At 42.7% G+C, this 22,294-nt stretch overlaps 2 protein-coding genes across 3 annotated transcripts; both read left to right on the forward strand.

Annotated features, from left to right (window-relative positions):
• Positions 1–11,835: 11,835 nt before the first annotated feature.
• LOC133903443 (AT-hook motif nuclear-localized protein 10-like) lies at positions 11,836–16,142 on the forward strand. 2 transcript variants are annotated; one of them, XM_062344828.1, is made up of 6 exons: positions 11,836–12,151; positions 12,402–13,126; positions 13,229–13,281; positions 14,265–14,396; positions 15,140–15,301; positions 15,425–16,142. In XM_062344828.1, the coding sequence occupies exons 2-6, from the start codon at positions 12,580–12,582 to the stop codon at positions 15,758–15,760; spliced, it is 1,230 nt and encodes a 409-aa protein (XP_062200812.1). In that variant the 5' UTR covers positions 11,836–12,151; positions 12,402–12,579; the 3' UTR covers positions 15,761–16,142. The 2 variants fall into 2 exon arrangements, with proteins under 2 accessions (XP_062200812.1, XP_062200814.1); XM_062344830.1 differs by having other exon boundaries at positions 11,842–11,979.
• A 455-nt stretch (positions 16,143–16,597) lies between these two features.
• On the forward strand, positions 16,598–21,586 carry LOC133903420 (3-hydroxyisobutyryl-CoA hydrolase 1-like). Its single transcript, XM_062344794.1, has 14 exons — positions 16,598–16,758; positions 17,324–17,404; positions 17,484–17,552; positions 18,239–18,302; positions 18,483–18,562; positions 18,650–18,733; positions 19,302–19,386; positions 19,767–19,852; positions 20,134–20,255; positions 20,330–20,390; positions 20,468–20,566; positions 20,953–21,054; positions 21,161–21,202; positions 21,317–21,586. The coding sequence occupies exons 1-14, from the start codon at positions 16,729–16,731 to the stop codon at positions 21,461–21,463; spliced, it is 1,152 nt and encodes a 383-aa protein (XP_062200778.1). The 5' UTR covers positions 16,598–16,728; the 3' UTR covers positions 21,464–21,586.
• The last annotated feature ends 708 nt before the right edge of the window (positions 21,587–22,294 follow it).

Consider the following 22,294-nt stretch of genomic DNA (forward strand, 5'->3'; position numbering starts at 1 on the left):
ATATATAATCATAATTTTGTATCTTCTCTAGCTATAATTATATACTTTTTTTATGTAATTGTAATTTATTCACCTTTGCGTACACCCTCCGTTACGATCCTAAAAATAATATAGTTACGATCCACAAGATTAGTTACTACAAATATAGATGATCGTAATTCGGTATCTTCTTCGGTCGTAATTATGTACTTTTATCATGTAATCATATTCACCTCTGGGCATATCTCCAATGACGATCCTAAAAGTAGTATAGTTATGATCCACAAAATATATCAGTTACAAAAAAGCAATATTGTATTGTAATTGTATAACAATCCTAAAACTTCATATAGTCTTCATATCCTCTCTGCTTCGGCCGTTGCAGACCGCATGAGTGAAGCTTCCATGGCGGAGGAGGCTTTGTCTGCGCAGCCGAGCCCTGCGGTTCCCTGCGCAACTGTTGCATTGTCAAGCTAGGTGCTCTCTCGTGCCCTCCGTCACGCCATGCCTCCTTTTCCTTGCGTGCATTTGTAGCCATGTACACCTCTCTAGCACCGGTTGATTTGAGAAGCTGTGGTGGGGTGGCGCAGGTGGAGTGGCGATCACGAACAAAGACGAGCTGGAGAGCATCAACGAGGGGAGCATGCGGTCAGCGTGCTCATAACTGCGGCAAGCCATGTCTGAGCCAGATCGCCTAGGCGCATAACAAACTTGCGTTGTGCCACTGCGGCCGACTGAGCCAATATCGCATACCTCCTGCTCCAATCCATGCCAAGAACCTTCTCCGGGTTAGCATCATCGGCATCGGACATGGCTTGTCGTAGCTGCGCGCACGCCGATCGCATGCTCCCCTCGTTGATGTTCTCCAGCTCGCCCTTGTTCGTCATTGCCGCTCCACCTGCGCCCAGGGTTACAAATATCGTCAGTAACCGCTTGTTTATCGCAGTTACTAGACGATTCGGTCCGCACCGCTTTTATAAACCGAGCGGTTACCGACCAAACTTAAATTTAAAATTAAAAAAATTGACAAAATTTGATCGGTTTCTACGGAATTTAACCGAATTACTGTGCGGTTACCGCGGTAACCGCGATTACCACCGTCGAGCGGTTTTCGAAGGTAAAACGCATTTTTAAACACTGCCTGCACCACCCCACCATAGCTTCTCAAATCAACCAATACCAGAGAGGCGTACATGACTACACAGGCATGCAAGGAAAAGAAGGCATGATGTGGTGGAGGGCGCGAGAGAGCAACTAGCTTGACGATGTAGCGGACCGAGCGGGAGGCTACGGGCTCGGTTGTATAGACGAAGCCTCCTACGTTATAGAAGCTTCACTATTGCGATCTGCAACTGCCGAAGCGGAGGGGACCATGAAGGCTATATTTTGATGAAATTTTAGGATCGTTATACAATTACAACATAATACTATTTTTTTTTAGTAACTAACCTACTTTGTGGATCGTAACTATAATTTTTTTAGAATCATAACTAGGGGTGCACGCAGAGGTGAAGTATATAATTATGAGCAGAGAAGGTACCTAGTTACGACTATATATATTTGTAGTAACTGACATATCTTGTGAATCGTAATTATACTGTTTTTTGGATCGAACTGAGATGTGCATAAAGGTGAACAAGTTATGATCATATGGCAAATGGTACATAATTACGGCTAGAGAAAGTACCGAGTTACGATAATATATATTTATAGTAATTGACATATCTTGTAGATTGTAATTATATTATTTTTGGGATCGTAACTAGAGGTGAATCATAAAGGTTCACACATCCTGTTAGACTGAAGGTAAGCATCCTTTAAGAAATCACTTTTCCATTCAGTAAAAGATGGAGAAATGCTTCAGAAAATGAAATCATTTATCTTTTTCCATATGATCCAAGCGGCAGTGATGAGAGCTTCCATGAAGAAGGCATGAGTGAATTCCTTTTTGGATTTCTGCATCATGACGAAGAAATGCATCTGATGATCCCAGCTATACTGAATGGCTTGCCAACATCTGATAGCAAAAGGGCATGCAAAGAAGATATGAAAAGCATTTTCTTCCACCCTTAGTTTGCAGAGCACACAATTATAATCATTTCTTCCAATCTTGCAATTATTTTTTTAGGATATTTCTGGTATTTAGACTATCCATGAAGAGAAGCCAAGTAAACACTTAAAATTTTCTACTGCATTTAGATTTCCAAATCAAGGTAAAAGGGGTTGGCGCCCTGATCTCATTGAAGGGGATGGAATATAATTTCTGGCAGTGTAAACTTTTGATCCCCACATGTAATGTCATTCATCTGGTTGTGTAAGTGAATCCTTTAATTGAGAAAATTTTGACCGAAGGAGAAGGAGTTCTTGAAAAGCTTGGTCTGATAGAGGAATATGAAAATGTCTTTGAATCGCCATATCTTCTCTGAATCGAGCCACTCAAACATTTTCATCCTTGCAAACGAAAAAAGTCTTGGGAAAAGCACTTCATTCTGAATCTTCAAGTTAATAACTCACATCCCCTCTTTCTCCTTTGGCCTGCATACTTCCTTCCATGCCACTAGGGGCTTACCCTTTGCATTAATGTATGAACCTCCCCATAAACAGTTTCTTCTTGCTCTGTCAATATTATCAATTAATATAGCTGAAAGCTTGAGAGTACACATAGTTTAAGTAAGTAGTGCTGAAAGAACATAATTGACCAAAGGTGAATAATCTGCCTGCCATGGTGAGGAAATTTGAGATAGCAGAAAACCTCCTCTCCACTCTATTCACCAAAGGGGCATGATCATCAACTCTGGGTCTAGTGGTACCCAGTGGCAAACCCAAAAACACATGCTATATGAGAGGGAAAGATTAAATAGCACACCCAAAAACACATGCTAGATGAGAGGTTTTTTCTTGATTGATGTTGATTAGGACTAAGCAAGACTTATTGTAATTCACCTTCAAACTAGTGATATATGTTGCGATGTAAAGGTATGTCCCTATCCCAACAACAACAACAAACACACACACAACAAACTAGTGTACTGCTCCTTGCCCAACATCAGTTTTTTCAGCATGTATAGCTGTATCATTACCACCGTTATTAAATTACATCATCACCTTCCCAGACAGCAACTAGTGTCACAGGGCATGATGTTTCTCTTCTTTCTTTCTTTTTTTTGCGAGGAGGGCATGCCGTTTCTCTTCCCACACCAAAACAAAAGGTACAACTTAAATATCTGTAGATCAAATCTCGAGCCGAGCACATACGTCTCAGCCAGGGTTCAAAAATGCGTTGAAAACTACTCGAATATCACGAATATTGGTCGATTCAGTCCGCACCGCATTCTGAATTTAATCGGTTTTCGAATTTAAATTCAAAAAATAAAAATCACAAAAAATCTAAAATTACCAGAGAAAATTCTAATATCTTCTATGAAATTTTGTTTCAAAAATATTGTCATTTGCATCATGTTTTATGGGGAGGAAGTTCGAAAAAAAAAAGTTGAAATGGGTCATATGAAGAGGATGATTTAGACCACATATTTTTTTGTGTGTAGGGTGTATCTTAAGAGGATCTTTAAAATTTCTTTCAGTTCATTTAGAGTTGGATTAATTTCTCCACGATTTTTACAAATTTCACAAGCATAAAGTGTAAGAAACTACACTGCAATTAAATTTCATGTCTACCATTATTTTTTACATAAAGCATAGTATAACTAAACTAATAAAAGTGGTCTCACAAATTTTGAAGGTGTGATGAGTTAATTATGAATTAGTCTAGTTGCAACACATTTACAAAATCATGCATGTTACAATAACTATTTCATAAGTTCATATATTTTTAAAAGATATAGTATCATGTAAGAAGACTAACAAAGTTGGTTTTATGATTTTTGGATTAGCAAAGAATTAACTATGCATTTAACTAGGTTTAATAAATATATTTTCTCATATAAAATATTCAACTTTTTTATTAGTATAAATATTTTTATCATGTAGATCATATTACAAGAAAACCAACAAAAAATTATTTCACTTGATTTGAAGCTTAGATGAATTAGTTGTTGATTTTATAAAGTTAAACTATTTTTTTTTCTTTTGTTAAACTTCACTTAAAGTTGAGAAATATGCTCGGTAATTTGGGAAAATCGAACGGTTTTCGAAGAATTCGTTTAAAATTTGTTCAATGCAAAAAAATTGGTCAGTTTTCGGTTGAATTCGAGCGGTTACCAAATGTAGATTTGACCAAATTTTGCCTCCGATTTACAAATTTGAACAAGTGAATTTAGCTGAATTTTTACCAATTTTTGAACAAATTTTCTGATATTCATAAATTTTAAAAATTTGTTAGGGACGTTTTTCAACCCTCAAACGAATTTGTAAACATAGATCTCAGCTGGAGCCGGTGGTGCTCCTTAGGCCATCTATACTAGCTACCATAAATTTTCATTTTTAAAAATACTATTACAGCATCCCCTATCATTATTATAGCATCTTTTATTTTTTCATCTACAGCAGCTACCCTATTTCCTATCTACAGTAATCGACGGTGTTTTTCTCCCTCCGGACCCACTATCAGCCACTGTAAAACAGTACTGCTACAGTACCATATACTGCTACAATACCCAAAAAATACGGACCCCACTCCCTCTCCGCAACACTGTAGCGGCACTGAAGCACCAGATGACGTGGCCGGTAGATACCGATTTCCAGTGCTACAGTACTTTGCGGAGTACTGTAGCACTGAATAACTCCACTGCTGGAGTCGGTCTTAGACCATCTCCAACCATATTCCCTTTATTTCGTTCCCTTCCCGATTCCATTCCCCATTCTCATTCCCTTTATTTCCTCTCATCTTCAACAGCTTCCCCTCGAGGGGAATCGCGAAGGGAATGGAGAGAGAATCCCGTTCTGAAGGGAATGACCCTGGGAATCCCGTCGTGACGGGAACCGTGAAGGGAAACCGTTGGAGCGCTGAAGGGAACGAAAATCCCGTCGTGAAGAGATTTTGGCCCCTGAAGGGAAACCGTTGGAGATGGTCTTACGAGCTTTTTGGCTGGGCTCTACATATTCACATTGGAGTTGGAGCAGTGTGCTTTGGAAGGATACGAGGAGTCTTGTACGTCACCCTGTATTAGAAAACCAAGCGCCCCGACAAGGGTTGAGCCACCAGGTTTGCTGGCGCTTGGTTCCGCTGAGCTAGACGCCCCCCACTCGGCAACTTCATAGAACTTGCTCTGCTGAAAACACCCTGACGCTCTGATCCTGCACACGCAACAAGCTAAGAATTTCAGCTGCAACTTAGGAGCATTGATAAAATAGCAAATTAGCCTGTTCCTTGTCAAACACTTATATAGACAGTGTGCGCACTCGTGAAGTAAAAGAAATAGGAGCTGTACAGTAGCCCATCAGCTTACCCGTGCATGCATGTACTCCAATATGCAATGCAATGCATCCATTTGACATACATTGTCACGAGCTCGGTGGCGTGACCGAGGAGGAGAGATGGGGATGGGAGGAGAGGAAGAACGGCGAGGTTTAGAGGATGGAGGAATTGTATTGGGAGATTTTAAGAGTTTAGTTTAGTTATTGTTTTTCTCTGCCTCACGTATTCTGCCTGGTTATAACACACTCTGGGTTTAGACCATCGACTACCAGTCTATTACATGGTCTATTCGGCATTTGGGTAGCAGGAGTTGGACCGGCGCACTCTTGGTTTATTCTTGCGGCCCGTCGACACTTTCCCACCACGACTTCCAGCATTAGACCTCTGGGCGCCTTCACTAGCTTGTGGCACTCTGGACTTGTTCGGTGGCAGTGGTATGGGCAATCTCATTAACACGTGAGCCGTAGACATATGAGAGTCAAATCGCCAGTGATCCTTTAGTTTGGACGCATCCACAACCTCTTCATGCAAACATGCCAAAGACCTAAATCTTCCAGCCGATGTAAAGTTAATGGGGCTCTAATCTCTTCTCTAAGATCACCCAAGAATTAAGTGACAAAAAATTGAGGATTCCATGAGGGGTGCTGAGCTACTTAGGCTATGCATCAGATCATTAAACTTCTCTACATATTGTGCTATAGTATCTACTTGTTTAAGATGTAAGAATTGTCTCAAAACACTCTGAAACTCTCCCTTCCCAAACTTCTCAAACACAACATACACAAAATTCTGCTACTCTTTGTCCCTAATTTAAGGATTAGACTAAATCCAAAGAGCGGCACTACCCCACAGTGCAAAATTGCGATGCTAACACAGAGGTCTTCATAAACATTGAACACCTTGAAATGAGCTTCGCATCTGATATGAGTTGCCATGCCCGCTGATTTTCTCTATCAAATTGGAGAAAATCCATACGGGGCGGTGTGACTGGTGAAAATCCATATGGAGTGGTGTGACTAGTGAATACCCATACCAAATCAATACGATCCATCCCCTCTAGTATGAGGACTGCGATGAGATTTGGGCAAGAAACACATCCCCTGGTTCCTATGATCGTAGCGGTGGCCGTCCGGCCTAGGCTCTTGGTCCGCCCTATGGACAAGATGATCGCCATTCTTTTGTCATTCGATTGGTGTGGGAGGTTGTAGCGGAGTGGGTAGCAGCGGAGGCTTCACACTCAGCGTCAGGTTCTTGACGATCTGATCCACTTGTATGTGCATAGCTCCAAGTTCATCCCGCACCTCTTCCACCACTGCTTCCACCTTTAGCTTCCACCCCATCAAGTCTCAAATCGATTCCAGAATGGTCTGGTTCGACTCCTGGAGAGTGACCAAGTCCTTCGAGTTGATTTGATTTGATTCCTGGAGAGCAGCCAAGGTCTTTGAGATCTCCGTCAGTTGCTTGTCTGATTCCATGGCTCATCGCTACTCGCGTGTATGGTATTGTGGCCTCTTGAGGTAATCTGGTGGCTCTAGAATGTTGGCTTTGTTACCAGATTTCTAGAGGAGAGGAAGAGCGACGAGGTTTAGAGGACGGAGGAATTGTATTAGGAGGGTTTAAAAGTTTAGTTTAGTTCTTATCTGCTTCCACCCTACACATTTTGCCCGGCTATAACACACCTCGGGTTCAGTCCATCGACTACCAACCTATTACATGGCCTATTTAGCACTTCGGTAACGAGAGTTTGAGCCGGCGCACTCTTGGTTCCTTCTTGCCGCCCGTCGACGCATTCCCGCCATAGCTCCACCTCTTGGCGCCTTCACCGTCGCACATGCACTAGCTTGCTCGCGTATGGTACACCAGTAGAGATGCTCTCGCTCTCGCTCGTTGGCACCAACACTAGCAGCTACATGCACTGACTGAATTACAGTGGTGTTTGAATCAATTTTCGAATTGGCGCTAGGCGTACTAAGTATATTAAGGTCAAGTAATAAAAGTACGGCAGGGCAGATTTTACCCATCTGAATGAATCTTGCAAATTAAAAACTAGCCAGCACCACTCACACACGTAGTACGACACTAGACTGATCTAACTCCTTGACACCTTTAATTTGAGCTAGCTGAGAAAATTGAAGGATTGCCTGCTGCATCTGGAGGATAAGATCCATGTGCAGGGATCTAATGGTGGACGGGATTTGCCATTGATCGCTTCCTAGTCCTACCTACCTAGCACAGAGTTGCAGAAGAATTTGCCAAGATTTTTTTTGCATACAGGAGTACTCTATAACTGAAGCAGGAAATTGAATTTGACGCACGAGGGCTGGGCCACCACGCGAATATGCTCACATGAATGCACGATGGATGCATCGGCTCTTTCTTCTCATTTTCTTTTCTTTCTTCCTCATGTCGTTTGTCCCTTGTCGTTTGCTTCTCTGCGGTCAATGCAACAGACAGCAGCGCATGACGCCCTGTCTGCACGGGACGGGCATTCCTTGCCGTCCTAGTACCTCGCTGCTGTGATTATGTGTGTAGTGGTCTTATTCGTTGCACGTCCTGCACGAGAGTAGCATGCATCGATAGCTAGGTATAATTTTAGATAAGAATGTATTTTGTTATTTATATATACTATTTTATTTTAATTTTATAGATATAAATATATGTTTGGAGTTGGATCTAATGCATTCAAGCTCCTGTAGTCTTAGATTTATAAAAGTATCTTTACAACTAAATAAATACTTATATTTTCAATAAATATAATTCCCGCTCAGCCTACATATACGGTCCATACGATCAAACAATCACACTCTAAGTGTGGTTATATTTAGTTGCCATCTGGCTCGATAGATACATATAATTAAAAAATATATATATTTAGTTACTCATATATACTATTTCAGTTTGATTTTGAATACAAATATATAACATCATACTTATCTCGGAGTAAAACTGGATTACAAATATTTGAGCTTCAATCCATAACCTGACTTGATTGATGTATATGATGCACCCGCTCGTACAAGTAGTTTCACTTGTTAATATCATAAAATTATTTTTATATAATCAACTAATCATAATTTCAACTAGTATATCAATTATATAACTTTAGATTCAGTCAAACAATAGATACTCATCTAACTAATTAAATATTTTTCTTTTTAATAAATACTCCGTTGAGCCCGTTTTGCGTCGACGTGCCTATAGAGCTCTGCTAAACCTGGAAGGCGGGAACCAAACACATGCGGTGTTGATGCACCTGCACGCCTAGAGAAATGGGAAAGCTCAAGCCGAGACTTGAGAGTGTTGTCGTGTTTCCAGTTCCAGGCGTGCCGACCCCAGCCAGGTGTTGTGTTGCAAGACGCCCTGCAATGCACTGGCCCAACGCCCCTGCAGTTGGACGTGGCGGGGCCCAACTGCAGCCTGTGTCCTCGGAAACCGGACCAGAACATGTTCCTCGGCGTGCGTGACAATCACGTGACGCCCCTGGAATCGTGGACCAGCGGGCTCTGACTCGAGACCGAGACTATCTCAAATGGTTTCTTTTCAGAGTCTAATTTTTTTTTATAAAGTGATTTTTTTTCAGCGTTAACGGTTTCTTTTACGGTTCTGGTTTAAAAAAATTCAAGTTTATTTTATTTAGAATAAAATTCTCTTTCCTTTTATCTTTACGAATCCTTTAAAATAAAAATTATTAAAGATAAGAAAAGGTAAGAAAACAAAATGGATGAGAGAAATCGAAAAGAAAATAAAATAAAAATAATATGGTTAAAGATGATATGACCACCCACCGACGCGGATGCTCTCCCAACTGATCTCCCTCGCACGCGGATGCGGGCCCCTCGTTTTTTCCTCATCGGTTCCCAGTAAACAATCGGTTTCACTAATTTTCACCAACAGCAACAGCTCATTCAGTGTTGTCTACTCCATCATTGTATACGTATATGCTGCTCATCACAAAATTAAGGGGCTGCTAATTTATGGGCCACATCATTTTTTTTCTCTTGGGCTACTGATATGGAATCTGTTTTTTGCGGAAATCTGCTTCCACCTTTTTTTCGAGGGACATACAATTTATAGCTACCCTTCAATATCTTCGGTCACTGAGAGAGTTGGACCTCGAAGCTTTCTCACACCAAAAACAACGCCGGTAAAATCCAAAATTAGATAATATATTCGAGCGTATTTATCGAAATAAATAAAATATAGTTGTATTTATAATTTAGCATCTATATTCGACGTACGGTGTACCAAAAAACCATTTTTTATATGGTATGCCGAAAAACATTTTTTGGTACACGATCATGTCAAAGTCTGATTTTTCGATACACGGTCATGTCGGTACAGAAAAGTATTTTTCAGCACACGGTGTACCGAATACGGCCCGTATTTGACACATCGTGTGCCGAAAATGACTTTTTTGGTACACCGTAAATTTTTGGAATTGTCTATTTCGATAAATACACTCATATATATTATCTAATTTTAGAATTTTGCCAATTCGCAACTCGTCACCCTTTCTCACTTCTCGTCCTCCCTCTCTGCTCTCTTAACGTGTACGCATCACAATTCACACCTCCTCTCCCCATGTCTATATATTCTCCCATAGCATTGTATAACATTCAAACTTTCCACATAGTTAGATCTGGATTGGCATCGACACCCCTCTCTTACTCTTCATCCTCCATTATTTCCATCTATGTTATTCTATCGCCCATCAAAACCCTAGCCACCTCAAATCATATGTGTGCCTCCCGAGTTGGCTCGATTAGTTGACATCTAATGATGGTTAACCCAGCCACATCTCCCTTCTGAATCGAGTGTCAAAAAGCTTTCTCAATCTCCGTCCATGTGTGGTTTTAAAATATGTTAAATATTTTATGGTTAGCCCTAAAGATCTTTTTTAAAAGTTGGCACATAAACATTTTTTACATTTCCTATACCTCAGACGATCGGATTACGTTTCCTTACAATTGATGTTGATTTTGAATTCACTGGCGGGTTAGGGGTTTGGGCAAGGAGCTTTGTGGTTCACCATTCTCATTTCCTTGTTAAAGAGATGATCGTGGTATCATGGATGTGGGCGTGTCACTGGCTACAGGAGGCGGAGGACCAACGGCTAGGCGATGCTGATGGCAGGGGAGTCAAGGCAAGGCCTTGTCAACATAGGATTATCGATGTGGGGTTAGCGCCCACGGATTCAACATCGGAGCATCGCCAAAGACTAGAAGTGAAAAGAGAGAAGAAGAGGGCTATGAGGTAGAACATATGCTTTGTGGTTGGATTTCAATCCGATGGTCACAGAAAAGATCGACAGATTTTGAGTCACCTGGAAATTGAAGCTCCTATTTTCTGTCTAGTGTTTTTTTTCTTAAACTAAATTTTGTCTAGGGTTTGAGAGTTTTTAACACATCTAACAATTTTACTACCCTATTGACAAGGTTAGTCGTGACTCCCCACATAATAAAGGGGTGTTTGGTTTATTTGTTCGTCTCGCCTTGCTGAGGGAGGCTAACTTTGCTTTTGACGTAGAGACAATTTGGCTTGCTCAAATTGTTAAAGAAAGAGTTAAAAATCATAAGTACCAATACAACTAACAGATGAACCAATTTTATAATTTTTTACCCCGTGAGGCAAAGCAAGAAGCGACGAGCAATTCAAACACGCCTTTTAAGATCATCTCAAACGATTTTTTTTCACAAGTCATATTTCGTTTGCGAAAGGTTTTTCACTCCTTTCAGCACTCTAATAGTTTTACTTCACGAAGGGATTCTCAAGATCATCTTTTTACTCTGTGATTTTTTTTGTTTTAATTTCGTGAATTAAGCTAAAATTATTGAAGATGAGGAAAAAATAAAAAAGAATAAAGAGGAGAATTAAGAAGTAAATGAAATGAGGAGACAAATGCTTGGATATGGCTTAAAGTTAGACCACGTGCAACTGTTTTTCTTCAGGATGAAAATCTCGTCTTAAAGGGATTTTTTTTTCTTTCAGCGCTCCAACGATTTCTCTTTACGGTTCTCGTCACGAAAGGATTTTCAAGATCATTTTTTTTAGGATGAGATTCTCTTTACTTTCACTTCGTGATTTCTTTTGAAGAGAAGCTGTTGAAGATAAGAGAAAATAAAAGAAATAGAAATGGGAAAGAAAATCGGAAAGAGAATAAAATAAAAAGAATATGATTGGAGATAGGCTTATAGTGCTATTGATGTTTTGAAATTTGAGTAGGAGGTAGTGTGTGGTGCTTTTATTTATTTTATTTACTCTCTCTCCCAGCGGTGGAATGGTGGTGGATGGAGGAGTAAAAAGGAGGGAAAGCGTAGTTATGACTTGTCTCTCTTTCTCACGAACTCCGAGCCAAAAAGCTTTCCCCTCACCCCACACTCTGCCTTTATTGCTACTCCTACTCTCCTCTAGCTTAATAAAACAATGGCACCCTTACACGAGTGCATGCATGTGTGTACGCGTAGCAAATTCTTTTCTTGCTTCCTCTCTCCCTTTCTTTATTGGCTTGGCCTTTATTAATTTTCCATTTCCCGTAATTTCCTCCCTCCTTTCCACCTTGCTTCCTTCCTCGCCTTGCTCTCTCTCTCTCTCTCTCACCTGGGCGGCGGCGGCAGCAGCGGCAGGAGGTTAGGCTCCCATCTATCTCCCATCTCATTGCATGCGAAACAAGCAAGCAAGAGGCCAAGAGGAGCAGTGAGTGAGTGAGTGAGTGGCGTTTGGTGTGAAGTGAGGAGGAAGAAGGAAGGCATGGCATGGACCTGCTGCTCCTGGCCGATCTAATCACTTTGCCCTTAGGAGGTACCGTACAGGCGCGCGCGCAGGCATCAGTCACCTCCTCGTCCTAACTCCCTCCTCTTCTTTCTCCCCCATCTTCTCTCTCATCTCTAGCTGCTTTCTTGATTTTTTACCCATCTCCTAGCTCCAGAATTTAAAAAATTATCTCTTGCGAGCAACCAAGCTAACTAGCTGAGACTAAGGGGGTGCTTTCTTGCTTAATTTCCATGTTATCACTGTTGCTCTAGTCTTAGCCTTGCTGAGTGCCTTGCAGTGTTGTTGAGAGAAGGACAAGGTCTCTGATCAGCTGAAGCTTGTTTGGTCAAAAAGCTGAGAGCTTGGTTGAGCTGCGAGTCCAAGCTCGAGAGGACCACTGCCACTGTGAAGAACAGCGGCGGCGACAGCAGCAAGAAGACGAGGCAGCTGCCAAGGGGATAGATAGATCTAGGCAAATGGAGACCAAGGACGTGGCCCCGCTCGCCGCCACCGCCGCCGCCGGCGCGGCAGCCGCGGTGCCTGCTCCGGCGTCTCAGCCGCCGCCGGCCTCTATGGCTCCGCCGCAGCACCAGCAGCTGCCGTCGCCGTTCGCGCAGCAGGCGGCGCCGGCGCCGGGCGCGCCCATGCCTGGCGGCATGCGGCTGTCGTTCGACCAGATGGTGGGGAAAGCGCCGGGGGAGCAGCACCACCACGCGAGGCCCATGCTGTACGCTCCGCCGCTGCCCCCGCCGCAAGGCGCGGCGGCCGCGGGCTCGCCGGGCGGCAATGTGCTGGGCATGGGCGAGCTGATGCGGAAGAAGCGCGGGCGGCCGCGCAAGTACGCGCCCGACGGGAGCATGGCCCTGGCGCTGGCGCCCATATCCTCCGCCTCCGCTGGCGGCGCCGCGCCGCCCGGCCAGCAGCAGCACGGGTTCTCCATCAGCAGCCCCCTGTCCGACCCCAACGCCAAGCGCCGCGGCCGGCCCCCCGGCTCCGGCAAGAAGAAGCAGTTCGAAGCCCTGGGTACGTGCTTCTCCCGTTCATTCAGCACCATACCACCGCTTCTTGCGCTCGCCTCCCCGGTTAAATCTCAGCTGTGGTGTGCTCGTGGCTTCTGCCGTGCAGGTTCTTGGGGCATCGCCTTCACTCCTCACGTCCTCTCCGTCAAGGCCGGCGAGGTAAGATCCACAGATCTCGTTTCAACTTTGCTGCCTAACATTTCGCTGCGTCAATGGTGTTAGTAATTCTGTGGATCTGTGAGTCCATGCACCTCTGTGCCTGTGTGGCTTGCCAAAATGCCAAGTCACCGGCGTTGTGGGTTGTGATCTGTGACTAGCAACTGTAGCTAGTGTACTCAGCAGCTGGGGTTTGGTCTGCCATGCCGTTGTGAAGCCCGGCAGGTTGCGAGCTCGCGTGGTTGTCCGTCAGATTCCCAGCACGGCTGTCAGTTGACCGGGCCCACGGTCAGCGGCAGCAAGCTGGTACTAGTGGGTGATGCACTCGTCGTCACTCATGTCCTGACCGAGATGGTCTAGTGCTAGTACAAGCCTGAAACCTTGTGGTGTGCGGGGGCTGCAAGCAGCGGCACCTTTTGCCTGTGCTAGTCTTCACTCTTGAGTTGAGTGTCGACTGTAAAGGTTGGCTGGGTGACACTAGTGCCCAAAGTGATCAAATTACTTCTCCTGTAAGCGCGGCTCTGTTAATTTACTCCAAGGCAACATTTGCATTTGTGGATCGCGATAGTTGGTCTAGCTTAGGTAGACATGGATGCAAGCCTGGTTTTCAGTTTGATAGATCTCGAGTAATTACCTACGTTTGATTTGATTGTGTTCAAAGTGGAGTAATTTTGTGCATCATGATCTACTTTGATCGCACTTAATCTGGAATGAGCTGTTCATTAGCCTGTTTAGAATTCTTCTTTCTTTTTTAGATGAAGGTTTAGAATTCTGCTATGCAAATTATTGGCCGTTTGTGTAGCATAGTGCAGGGTTATTTGTGTGTGACTTTCGGAGTGCATTGGGGGTTAGTTTTGTCCCTTCTATCTATTTCTTTCTGACTATCATGCAAATTATTGTGATCATGCTCTTTCTTCTTCATTTATTGTAGTGGCTTAGAACTTGCATCTCTGTTCTAAAATGTCTTCTTCCTCTTTGCCTGACAGGATGTTGCTTCAAAAATAATGACATTCTCACAGCAAGGTCCTCGCACAGTCTGCATTCTTTCTGCTAATGGTGCAATTAGCAATGTAACACTTCGGCAGCCAGCTACATCTGGTGGATTAGTTACTTATGAGGTATTGTGTTACACTGTTCTCGAGCTAGTGGAAGTTATGAGATTCTGAAATACTAAATAACGTCTTTGTTATGGTTATTTTCTTGATTGGAAACATGCAGTATATTCATTGTGCTTCAGAATAGTACCTGAATCTCACGAGGCCTTCTCCAGTGTTCTGTAGAATAAGTCACTGGTCCATCAATGTTTGCACTTTGTACTTCAACTAACAATTTGGCGGGTTGATGAGAATGCCACCGGCTGGTGGGAAACATGGACTTTATGGCTTCTGGTTAAAGCTTATATTGTTGTTGGCTTCCCTGTCCTGACTTAGGTCATCTGAAATTAGGGCTTCACACTTGGTCTTTGAATTCACCCTTTAGTTCTCGTAAAACTATGGGTTGTTATGGAAGGACATCACAGTGATAAAAAATAAATCAAGGAACGAGTGATAGTTAGTGGTGTCCTATCTTGTTGTAACTGGTTATATTTTGCTCCTTTTGTGGTGATTTTTTCCCTAGTGTTTGCATTTTAACTGGGTTGCAACTTTGATGCGAATACAGAGGAGATTGGATGCCATCTGGCAATAGATCTAGTTGGTGCATCCGTACATGTGTAACATTCCACCTTACAAAAATACCGAGTCTGTTGAACTAACATAATTACTTTGAGCAGTTAACTGAACAAGTTACACAGGCTGTTCATTACTCCACTTAACAATATTACACTTTCATCTTCTTATGGTATGTATACTTTCTTGTTCAGGGGCGCTTTGAGATCATCTCTCTATCTGGTTCTTTCCTGCTTGCCGAGGATGGGGACACTCGCAGCAGGACTGGCGGGTTGAGCGTCGCACTTGCAGGATCTGATGGCCGAGTTCTTGGTGGATGTGTGGCTGGCATGCTTATGGCTGCAACTCCTGTTCAGGTTCAATCAACTTTTGAATTTTCTTCCTCCTCCAAACTGACATCTGTTCAATTCCCTCATAACACTGACCTCCCAAAAAACACTAATCTCTGGGTATTTCTGCTGTGTCTGATGTGTCATCAGGTTGTGGTGGCTAGTTTCATCGCAGAGGGTAAGAAATCAAAGCCCGCTGAGGCACGGAAGGTCGAACCCATGTCTGCTCCTCCCCAGATGGCTACCTTTGTGCCAGCTCCGGTGGCCACCAGCCCTCCGTCGGAGGGCACATCCAGCGCATCGTCTGATGACTCTGGCAGCCCAATCAACCACAGCACGATGCCCTACAACCACTCCGGCCAGCACCAGCACCCTCACCCTAACCAGCAGCAGCACATGCCTCCTGCCTACGCTTCCGGGGGCTGGTCCCTCTCTGCGCACCAGCAGAACAGGCATGACTCTGACATGAAGATGATGTTGAACTAACACTGCTCAACCTTGAGTGGGCGCCCCATTTGTTGGTTGGGCTGAAGAGGAAGCTGATGATGGTTGGTACTTCATAGCGTCGTCTGCGATATCGGTGACGGTGTATCTGCTATATCTAAGCTAGCTAGGAGATTTAGGTTCATGGTATCACCTGCTATTTCCCCTCCCTAGTAAGATCAATTTAATTTGAATTTAGCCACTGTTGTAATGCTGTAGCTGCTGTCCTAAAGTCAGTCAGTCCCTAACGTGATGTCTGATGAGATCTTCACCTCCTAGGCTAGTTAAGTAATATGCTGGTCTCCTGTACTCTGGATCATGAAACTCACTTGGATGCTTTGATTTCAATTTGGGAACAAGATCGTACGTATCCTGTTCTGTTGCCCTTTTGTACTGTCTGTTTAATGTTGGTGGTCTGATGGACATTGGATCCTTCTGCTGGTTGGAATGAACTATGGTTATTCGAAAGAGCCGTGAAAAGTGTGGTATTTTCTGATGGATCTGACCAGAGAATGTGTGGTTTTGATAAATTTGCTCTTGTGTAATCTCTTCTGCCTGCCTATGGAATATGGATTGGATGGATCGCTCAACTGCCAGTTTGGTTTCCATCCAGTCCAGGCCGGATGCAGGATGGCCCACCAGTCAGAGACACTGAGGATGAGATCTATTTTACTAATGAAAATAAATTAAAAAATCAAGAGGAGAATTAGTAGTTAATTTTTTTATCTCATTTAAAATTAAATTATGATTTCGTTTTTAATATATTCTTTTAGCGGTGCTTCTATAACTTATCTATATTTTTATATATTATATTTTTAATATAGATACCGTCCAGAGTTTCTAGTCCACCTGCTTTGCCTTGCGAGACCTGAACTCTCGTCGTCTCCCTCCTGCTCGCTGCCCTTCCCATTCCCAAGGCTCAGCAGGCTCCAGTCCAGCCCGGCCTCGAGGCGCCCCTCAAGGACGACGAGATGGCTTCGCTGCCTCCCGACTCCGATCAGGTCCGCCTCCTCCCCCCTCAAGTCTCCAGTCGTTCATTCGGTTCCTTCGTGCCGCGTGGTCGCCTCCGATTGGGTCCCCTCGGCCTCGCAGAGTTTTTCCGCTTGCTGCTGCTGCTCGATCGATTCCGCTAGGCTGGTTTCACTTCTCCCTGCTCGAAGCCTGACGTCTCGCCTGTAGGAATCAGTCGTCACTTGGATGGACTTGGATCGAGGAATTTACTAATCTAGCGGCCGAGAGTGACTATTTTTTTTTTTTGGCTCTTCTCATGCCCGTGTTTAGTTCTGAAACCAAAATTTGGTTTTGTGCCGTTCCTGGAAACAATCATGGAGTGGTTCTGCCTCTTGTGATGATGATCAAGGAGCCCGTGTCTATCGCAGTTCACAAGTCACGTGACGGAGTTGTGTTTCTTATGATACGATACCTCGCATTTCGTTCCTCAAGCGTCTGATCTGTATCTTTTCCGCGTGCTGTCAAAGTCAACTTTGCTGTAAATTGCTTTTGATGGTTGGTTTGGTCGTGCCAACAAATTGAAAGCCTCTTTTTCCCATCCTCTATTTCTGCCAGGTTTTGGTAGAAGCAAATGGCTCTACACGGACACTGATTTTGAATAGGCCAAGGCAATTGAATGCACTCTCCTCCGCAATGGTGAGATTTGTTAAGAGTTACAAGACTATTAAAGCTTCTAGAATGGCGTGCGCAGGATGATTTTGCTTTCATGTTGCAGATTATGGGACTCTTGAAGTGTTTCACTGCTTATGAGAGAGACGATGGAGTTAAATTGTTGATTATGAAGGTATCTGATACAATTGCATTTCTATTTCCATGTAATATTCGATGCAGTCTATCTTGTAGGGATGCAAGCAGGGTGGGCTTGCGGGCTTTGAGGCCCGCTTAATCATAATTATAGTTATATTTTTTCATCCACTTTTGTACTAGTGGGTGGAAAATAAAGTAGCACGCGGGCTAGTGGGCTGTCCGCTTGCATCTCTACTATCTTGAATGTGTAATATAATCGACGTCTTTCTGGCCTTGTAATTTGAGGTCACCCCTTTGATTATCTGGATGCCATCTATTACTGCATATGTGGCTATCGAAATTACCATGTAGCAAAGCAATAATGGGGAAAATGAGTTGGCTAATCATTTTTATCAAAATCTATAATGCAGAAACTTTGAGGTCCTTATTCTGTTCTTAAAACATGTGTTAATCTGTTCTGATTTGAAGTGCGCAATTATTGTAAAACTCACGTGGTGCTAATGATGTTTGTTGCCGACGCTGAGCCTTGTGTTCTATTTGTTGGCCTTTGTAAATGTAACTGCTTGTCTTTTGTTGATCTAAGGCTTCTTAGAACACATTCACTCTTAGTACCCAGAGCTTACCTTATCTTTATTGGTATGATCATCACTATCCCTTCATTGTTTCGATGCCTTTTATTGGTACTATGGTTTGTAATTGTAGTCAACAATCACTTCTTTTCAGGGTAAAGGAAGAGCATTTTGTGCTGGAGGTGATGTTGCTGCAGTTGTCCTGTCTATAAAAGAAGGTAATTACAGCTTAAGCTTGTCTCTGCGACATCGAACATTGAAAGCTGATTGCTTATATGTTTTGCACTGTCTTCTGTTACCTTACTTTACACCCATTGAACTGTTATCATGTAGCATCTGGAGCTAATGTTGTTCCACATGTTTGGTTGACTGTACTGTGTGTCTAATTCTTCAATCAGATAGCTGGAAATATGGTGCTGATTTCTTCCGAAATGAATTTTTGTTAAACTACATCATTGCTACTTATGGCAAACCTCAGGTGAGCTGTGTTCTTTCAAATTGATTTGCCATGTAATCATTCACTTCTCTGTTCTTTGTCTCTAAAGGCTAGACCATTCAATCGTAGGTTTCTCTTCTTGCTGGAATTGTTATGGGTGGAGGCGCTGGTGTTTCTTTACACGGAAAGTTTCGAGTTGCCACTGAGAACACGGTATATGCTATGGATCAAACTCAAGTGATATTTTTGCTTCCATTGTTAATCGTTACTTATATCTTCTAAGATGGGCTGTAGTGGGGGTGCACAAAAAGTTTACATATCATGATGAAGCTTGAGGTCGGCTTCTTTAAGGTTCTTCTGAATGTTGTTCTATCCTCAAACAATGCAGAATTAGGTAGTTTGGCTCTTTACAAGTGAGAAATATAGTCGTCGTGATTGAGAGGTGTTATTTAAGCTAACTCTATCTCATATGCTACACTATTTATAAGTGCTAGTATTAGATGAAAGTGCATGATCCATATTGCTACTGTAGGATCGAAGAACAATGCTTCCACATGTGGGGTTTTGTGGCTTTACCCAGCACAAATTTTTACTGCCTTTTCTGTTAAAAGTTAGACCTGGAAGTTTGTTGAGGCTAGGTTTCAATTATGGTACGAGCTTTCCATTTTGCGAGCTTGTTCTACTCATTTGGAATATGTAGAACCTTGCTTTCTTTTTTTCTGATGACCAGAATACTTTCAAGTGTCAAATTTGATCATGTGCATTTCAAATATTCATACAGGTTTTTGCAATGCCAGAAACAGCATTGGGACTCTTTCCAGATATAGGGGCTTCTTATTTTCTGTCTCGGCTACCGGGGTTCTATGGTTACCTTTTTTCTCCCTTCTTTATTCAGTTGAAGTACATGTTAACCATATCATTGTCATCTGTTGAGTGTTTCTGGATATTCACAATCTTGAACTGTCATGCATTGTTGTATTCTCCTTTGCAAAATTAGAATGACCGTGTGCTTAATTGGTTTTTCAACAATATTGCTTCTTATGCAATTAATCTATGGAAGTATGAAAGTGAATGTGGAGATATAATCATATAAAGAAACAGAATGTGACCAAATTTCTGGTTGTCATTTAATTGTATTGGTTTCATAAGATTAATTAGTTGAAATGAGTGAGAGCATCCTTTTAGTTGATGGCAAAGTGACCTTGGGAGATCTTGTTCACTAAACTGTTATTATATCTTTCTCCAGGAGAGTATGTTGCACTGGCTGGTGCAAGATTGGATGGTGCGGAAATGCTTGCATGTGGTCTGGCAACTCATTTTGTCCATTCAAATGTAGGTTCGCTTGTAGTTTAAATTTTAACTCAGTGCATCACCATGTACCTTTTTTTACATTCTTGGACAGAAGTTGATCAATGTGCCGTCAACTTTTCTTCAAATTATGATTTTTTTCTGATACATTTGTGGTTATTATTTGTTATAACATGCTACGAGCATCCTGACCATATTGATCTAGCATTTGTGTGCTCTCAATTTTGGTTGGCCTACACCTTTAAGGTTGTGTATTTGTTATATCAGTCTATAATTCCTAGTAAATCCTCTCTCTCTTTTTCCAGAGGCTGCCGTTGCTGGAAGAATCGCTTAAAAGGGTGGATACTTCTGAATCTTTTGCTGTGTGTGGTATTATTGATCAATTTTCTCAACAGCCATCACTGAAAGAAAATAGTTCTCTGAATAGGTAAGAGTGCTCTGATTGAATAATTATGCCCGAATTAATCTATATGCTACTTTTCATTCTCTGGTGCTCCACAGGCTGGAAATCATCAACAAATGCTTTTCCAAACGAACAGTTGAAGAAATCATATCTGCTCTTGTGAGTTTTGTTATAGCTAACTGTGGCTTCCTATGGGAACCTGTTTTGCCCTGCTAAATTAATATCTATTATGTCAGGAACAAGAGGCCTCAAATTTGGCTGACGAATGGGTTGCTGCTACAATCCAGTCCTTGAAAAAGGCCTCTCCTACCAGTCTGAAAATCTCTCTGAGATCGGTATCTATCCCTCTATAGTCTATTGTTTCAGACCTCCATGCGACCATTATTTTCTAGCCTCTTTAGGTTTGAAGAATATTTCATCTCCCTGAGCATAAGATCTTGTGGTCTGTTTCGGACCAATACAAGGTGAAAAATACAACCCCAAATATCAGCATCAGTATAATGTGGCTTTGTCACAAGGAAAGTTTATGGGGTTTCGAACGGAAAGTTAGTGTTATATTAGAATTTGTCAGTTGATAGTAACTTGATTGGTTCTCATCAATTTATGAAGCAAGTTTGGTGTTTTGTCATGTACAGCTCAAACTAAGTGTGATGTTGATAACGTCTTTCTCTTTTTTAGATTGGTTCATACTTCATATTGTGTTCTGTAACTCTGATTTTAGATAAGAGAAGGGAGAACACAAACTGTTGGGGAATGCCTACGTCGGGAATATAGGATGGTTTGCCATGTTGTGCGTGGTGACTTCAGCAGAGACTTCTTTGAGGTAACTATCAACATCCTAAACTCTGTTCATCTTCATTCAAGGTCTCTATACTTTCTTTTCTTTGCGGGGCAAGATCTCTGTACTTAAGATCCAATTCCTGTTGCAGGGATGCAGGGCTATACTGATAGATAAAGATCGAAACCCAAAGGTCAAATCATTTTGTATTTATGATATTGATGAGAATCTATTACAGATACCATATTTCATCTGACATAAAGACCTTTGGATTCTGGTCATTTTTTTCTTTTGTTGTTGATTGCAGTGGGTGCCTCCAAGATTGGAACAAGTACACGATGAGGTGGTTGAAAAATATTTCTCCAAAGTTGACGATCCACAGTGGGAAGATCTGAACCTACCGACTAGACAGGCGAATAATTCACATGGAAGAATTCTTGTTCCCAAGCTTTGATTGACAGGCGAATAATTGAACGAAGCCTCGAATAATTGAATAATTTGTCAGAGTACTTGATAATTATCTGTAAAATGTCTGATATGTGACGGCTCTTTAGATAAAAGGCATTATTAATCGTTACGAACCTTCATTGCTCAATACAATAGTAGCAGGGAACAGGGTACAGATGGTAGAGTAGAAGGGGTTGGTAAGTCTAGAGAAGAGAGGAAGGTGAGTTACAACACAGGAAGTATAGTAGAGAGAGGAGGCGGGATACGATACATGGAGGGAGCAGAGGCAAGAAGGAAGAGGCCAAGGATGATGATTTCTATTCTCTTGGCCCCCTTCCTTTGCCGACAGAGGACTGAGCTGAAGAGCATGCTCTGCCGGAAGCGTCATTGTGTTCAAGTCGATCGCCATCAGTCACGCACCGAGCTGCCGTTCTTTTCATACCGCCGTCGTGGTGATGCACGAGCCTTCACAGGCTGTTGCGTCGCTGTATAATATTCTCGGGCCGCTGCTGCAAAACGAAGCAGCTAGCGTAGCTGCCATCAGGGCACCGCAGCATCCTACATGGCCTCAACACGCGGCCTGTCATGACCTGCAATTGGTTTGATCAGCCTCAAACAAACCTGTCACCAACTCGGTGACCAGGCTATAGGAGCAGGCAAGAGCTGCAGCTATATCTGAAGTAGGGATGACAATGGATTGGATCGGGTGCGGTTGAAGCAGAACCGTGTCCATTCTGAGACCCAATTCGGGTTACTTGACTCGCGTCCGTCAAGGGTGACAGGTGTGCCTATGCTCATACCCATCGGGTACCCGAAACTTGTGGGTCGCCTGCAGGGA

This window comes from Phragmites australis, chromosome 21 (genome assembly GCF_958298935.1).
Source record: "Phragmites australis chromosome 21, lpPhrAust1.1, whole genome shotgun sequence".
Lineage (NCBI taxonomy): Eukaryota > Viridiplantae > Streptophyta > Magnoliopsida > Poales > Poaceae > Phragmites > Phragmites australis.

Excerpts from the sequence above, each read along its gene's own strand:
- LOC133903443 (XM_062344828.1), top strand. The coding sequence starts at position 12,580 with ATGGAGACCAAGGACGTGGCCCCGCTCGCCGCCACCGCCGCCGCCGGC. Across the intron at positions 13,127-13,228 it reads GAAGCAGTTCGAAGCCCTGG|GTTCTTGGGGCATCGCCTTC; the intron begins GTACGTGCTTCT and ends TCTGCCGTGCAG. Across the intron at positions 13,282-14,264 it reads TCTCCGTCAAGGCCGGCGAG|GATGTTGCTTCAAAAATAAT; the intron begins GTAAGATCCACA and ends TTTGCCTGACAG.
- LOC133903420 (XM_062344794.1), top strand. The coding sequence starts at position 16,729 with ATGGCTTCGCTGCCTCCCGACTCCGATCAG. Across the intron at positions 20,256-20,329 it reads GAAAATAGTTCTCTGAATAG|GCTGGAAATCATCAACAAAT; the intron begins GTAAGAGTGCTC and ends GGTGCTCCACAG. Across the intron at positions 20,391-20,467 it reads AAGAAATCATATCTGCTCTT|GAACAAGAGGCCTCAAATTT; the intron begins GTGAGTTTTGTT and ends CTATTATGTCAG.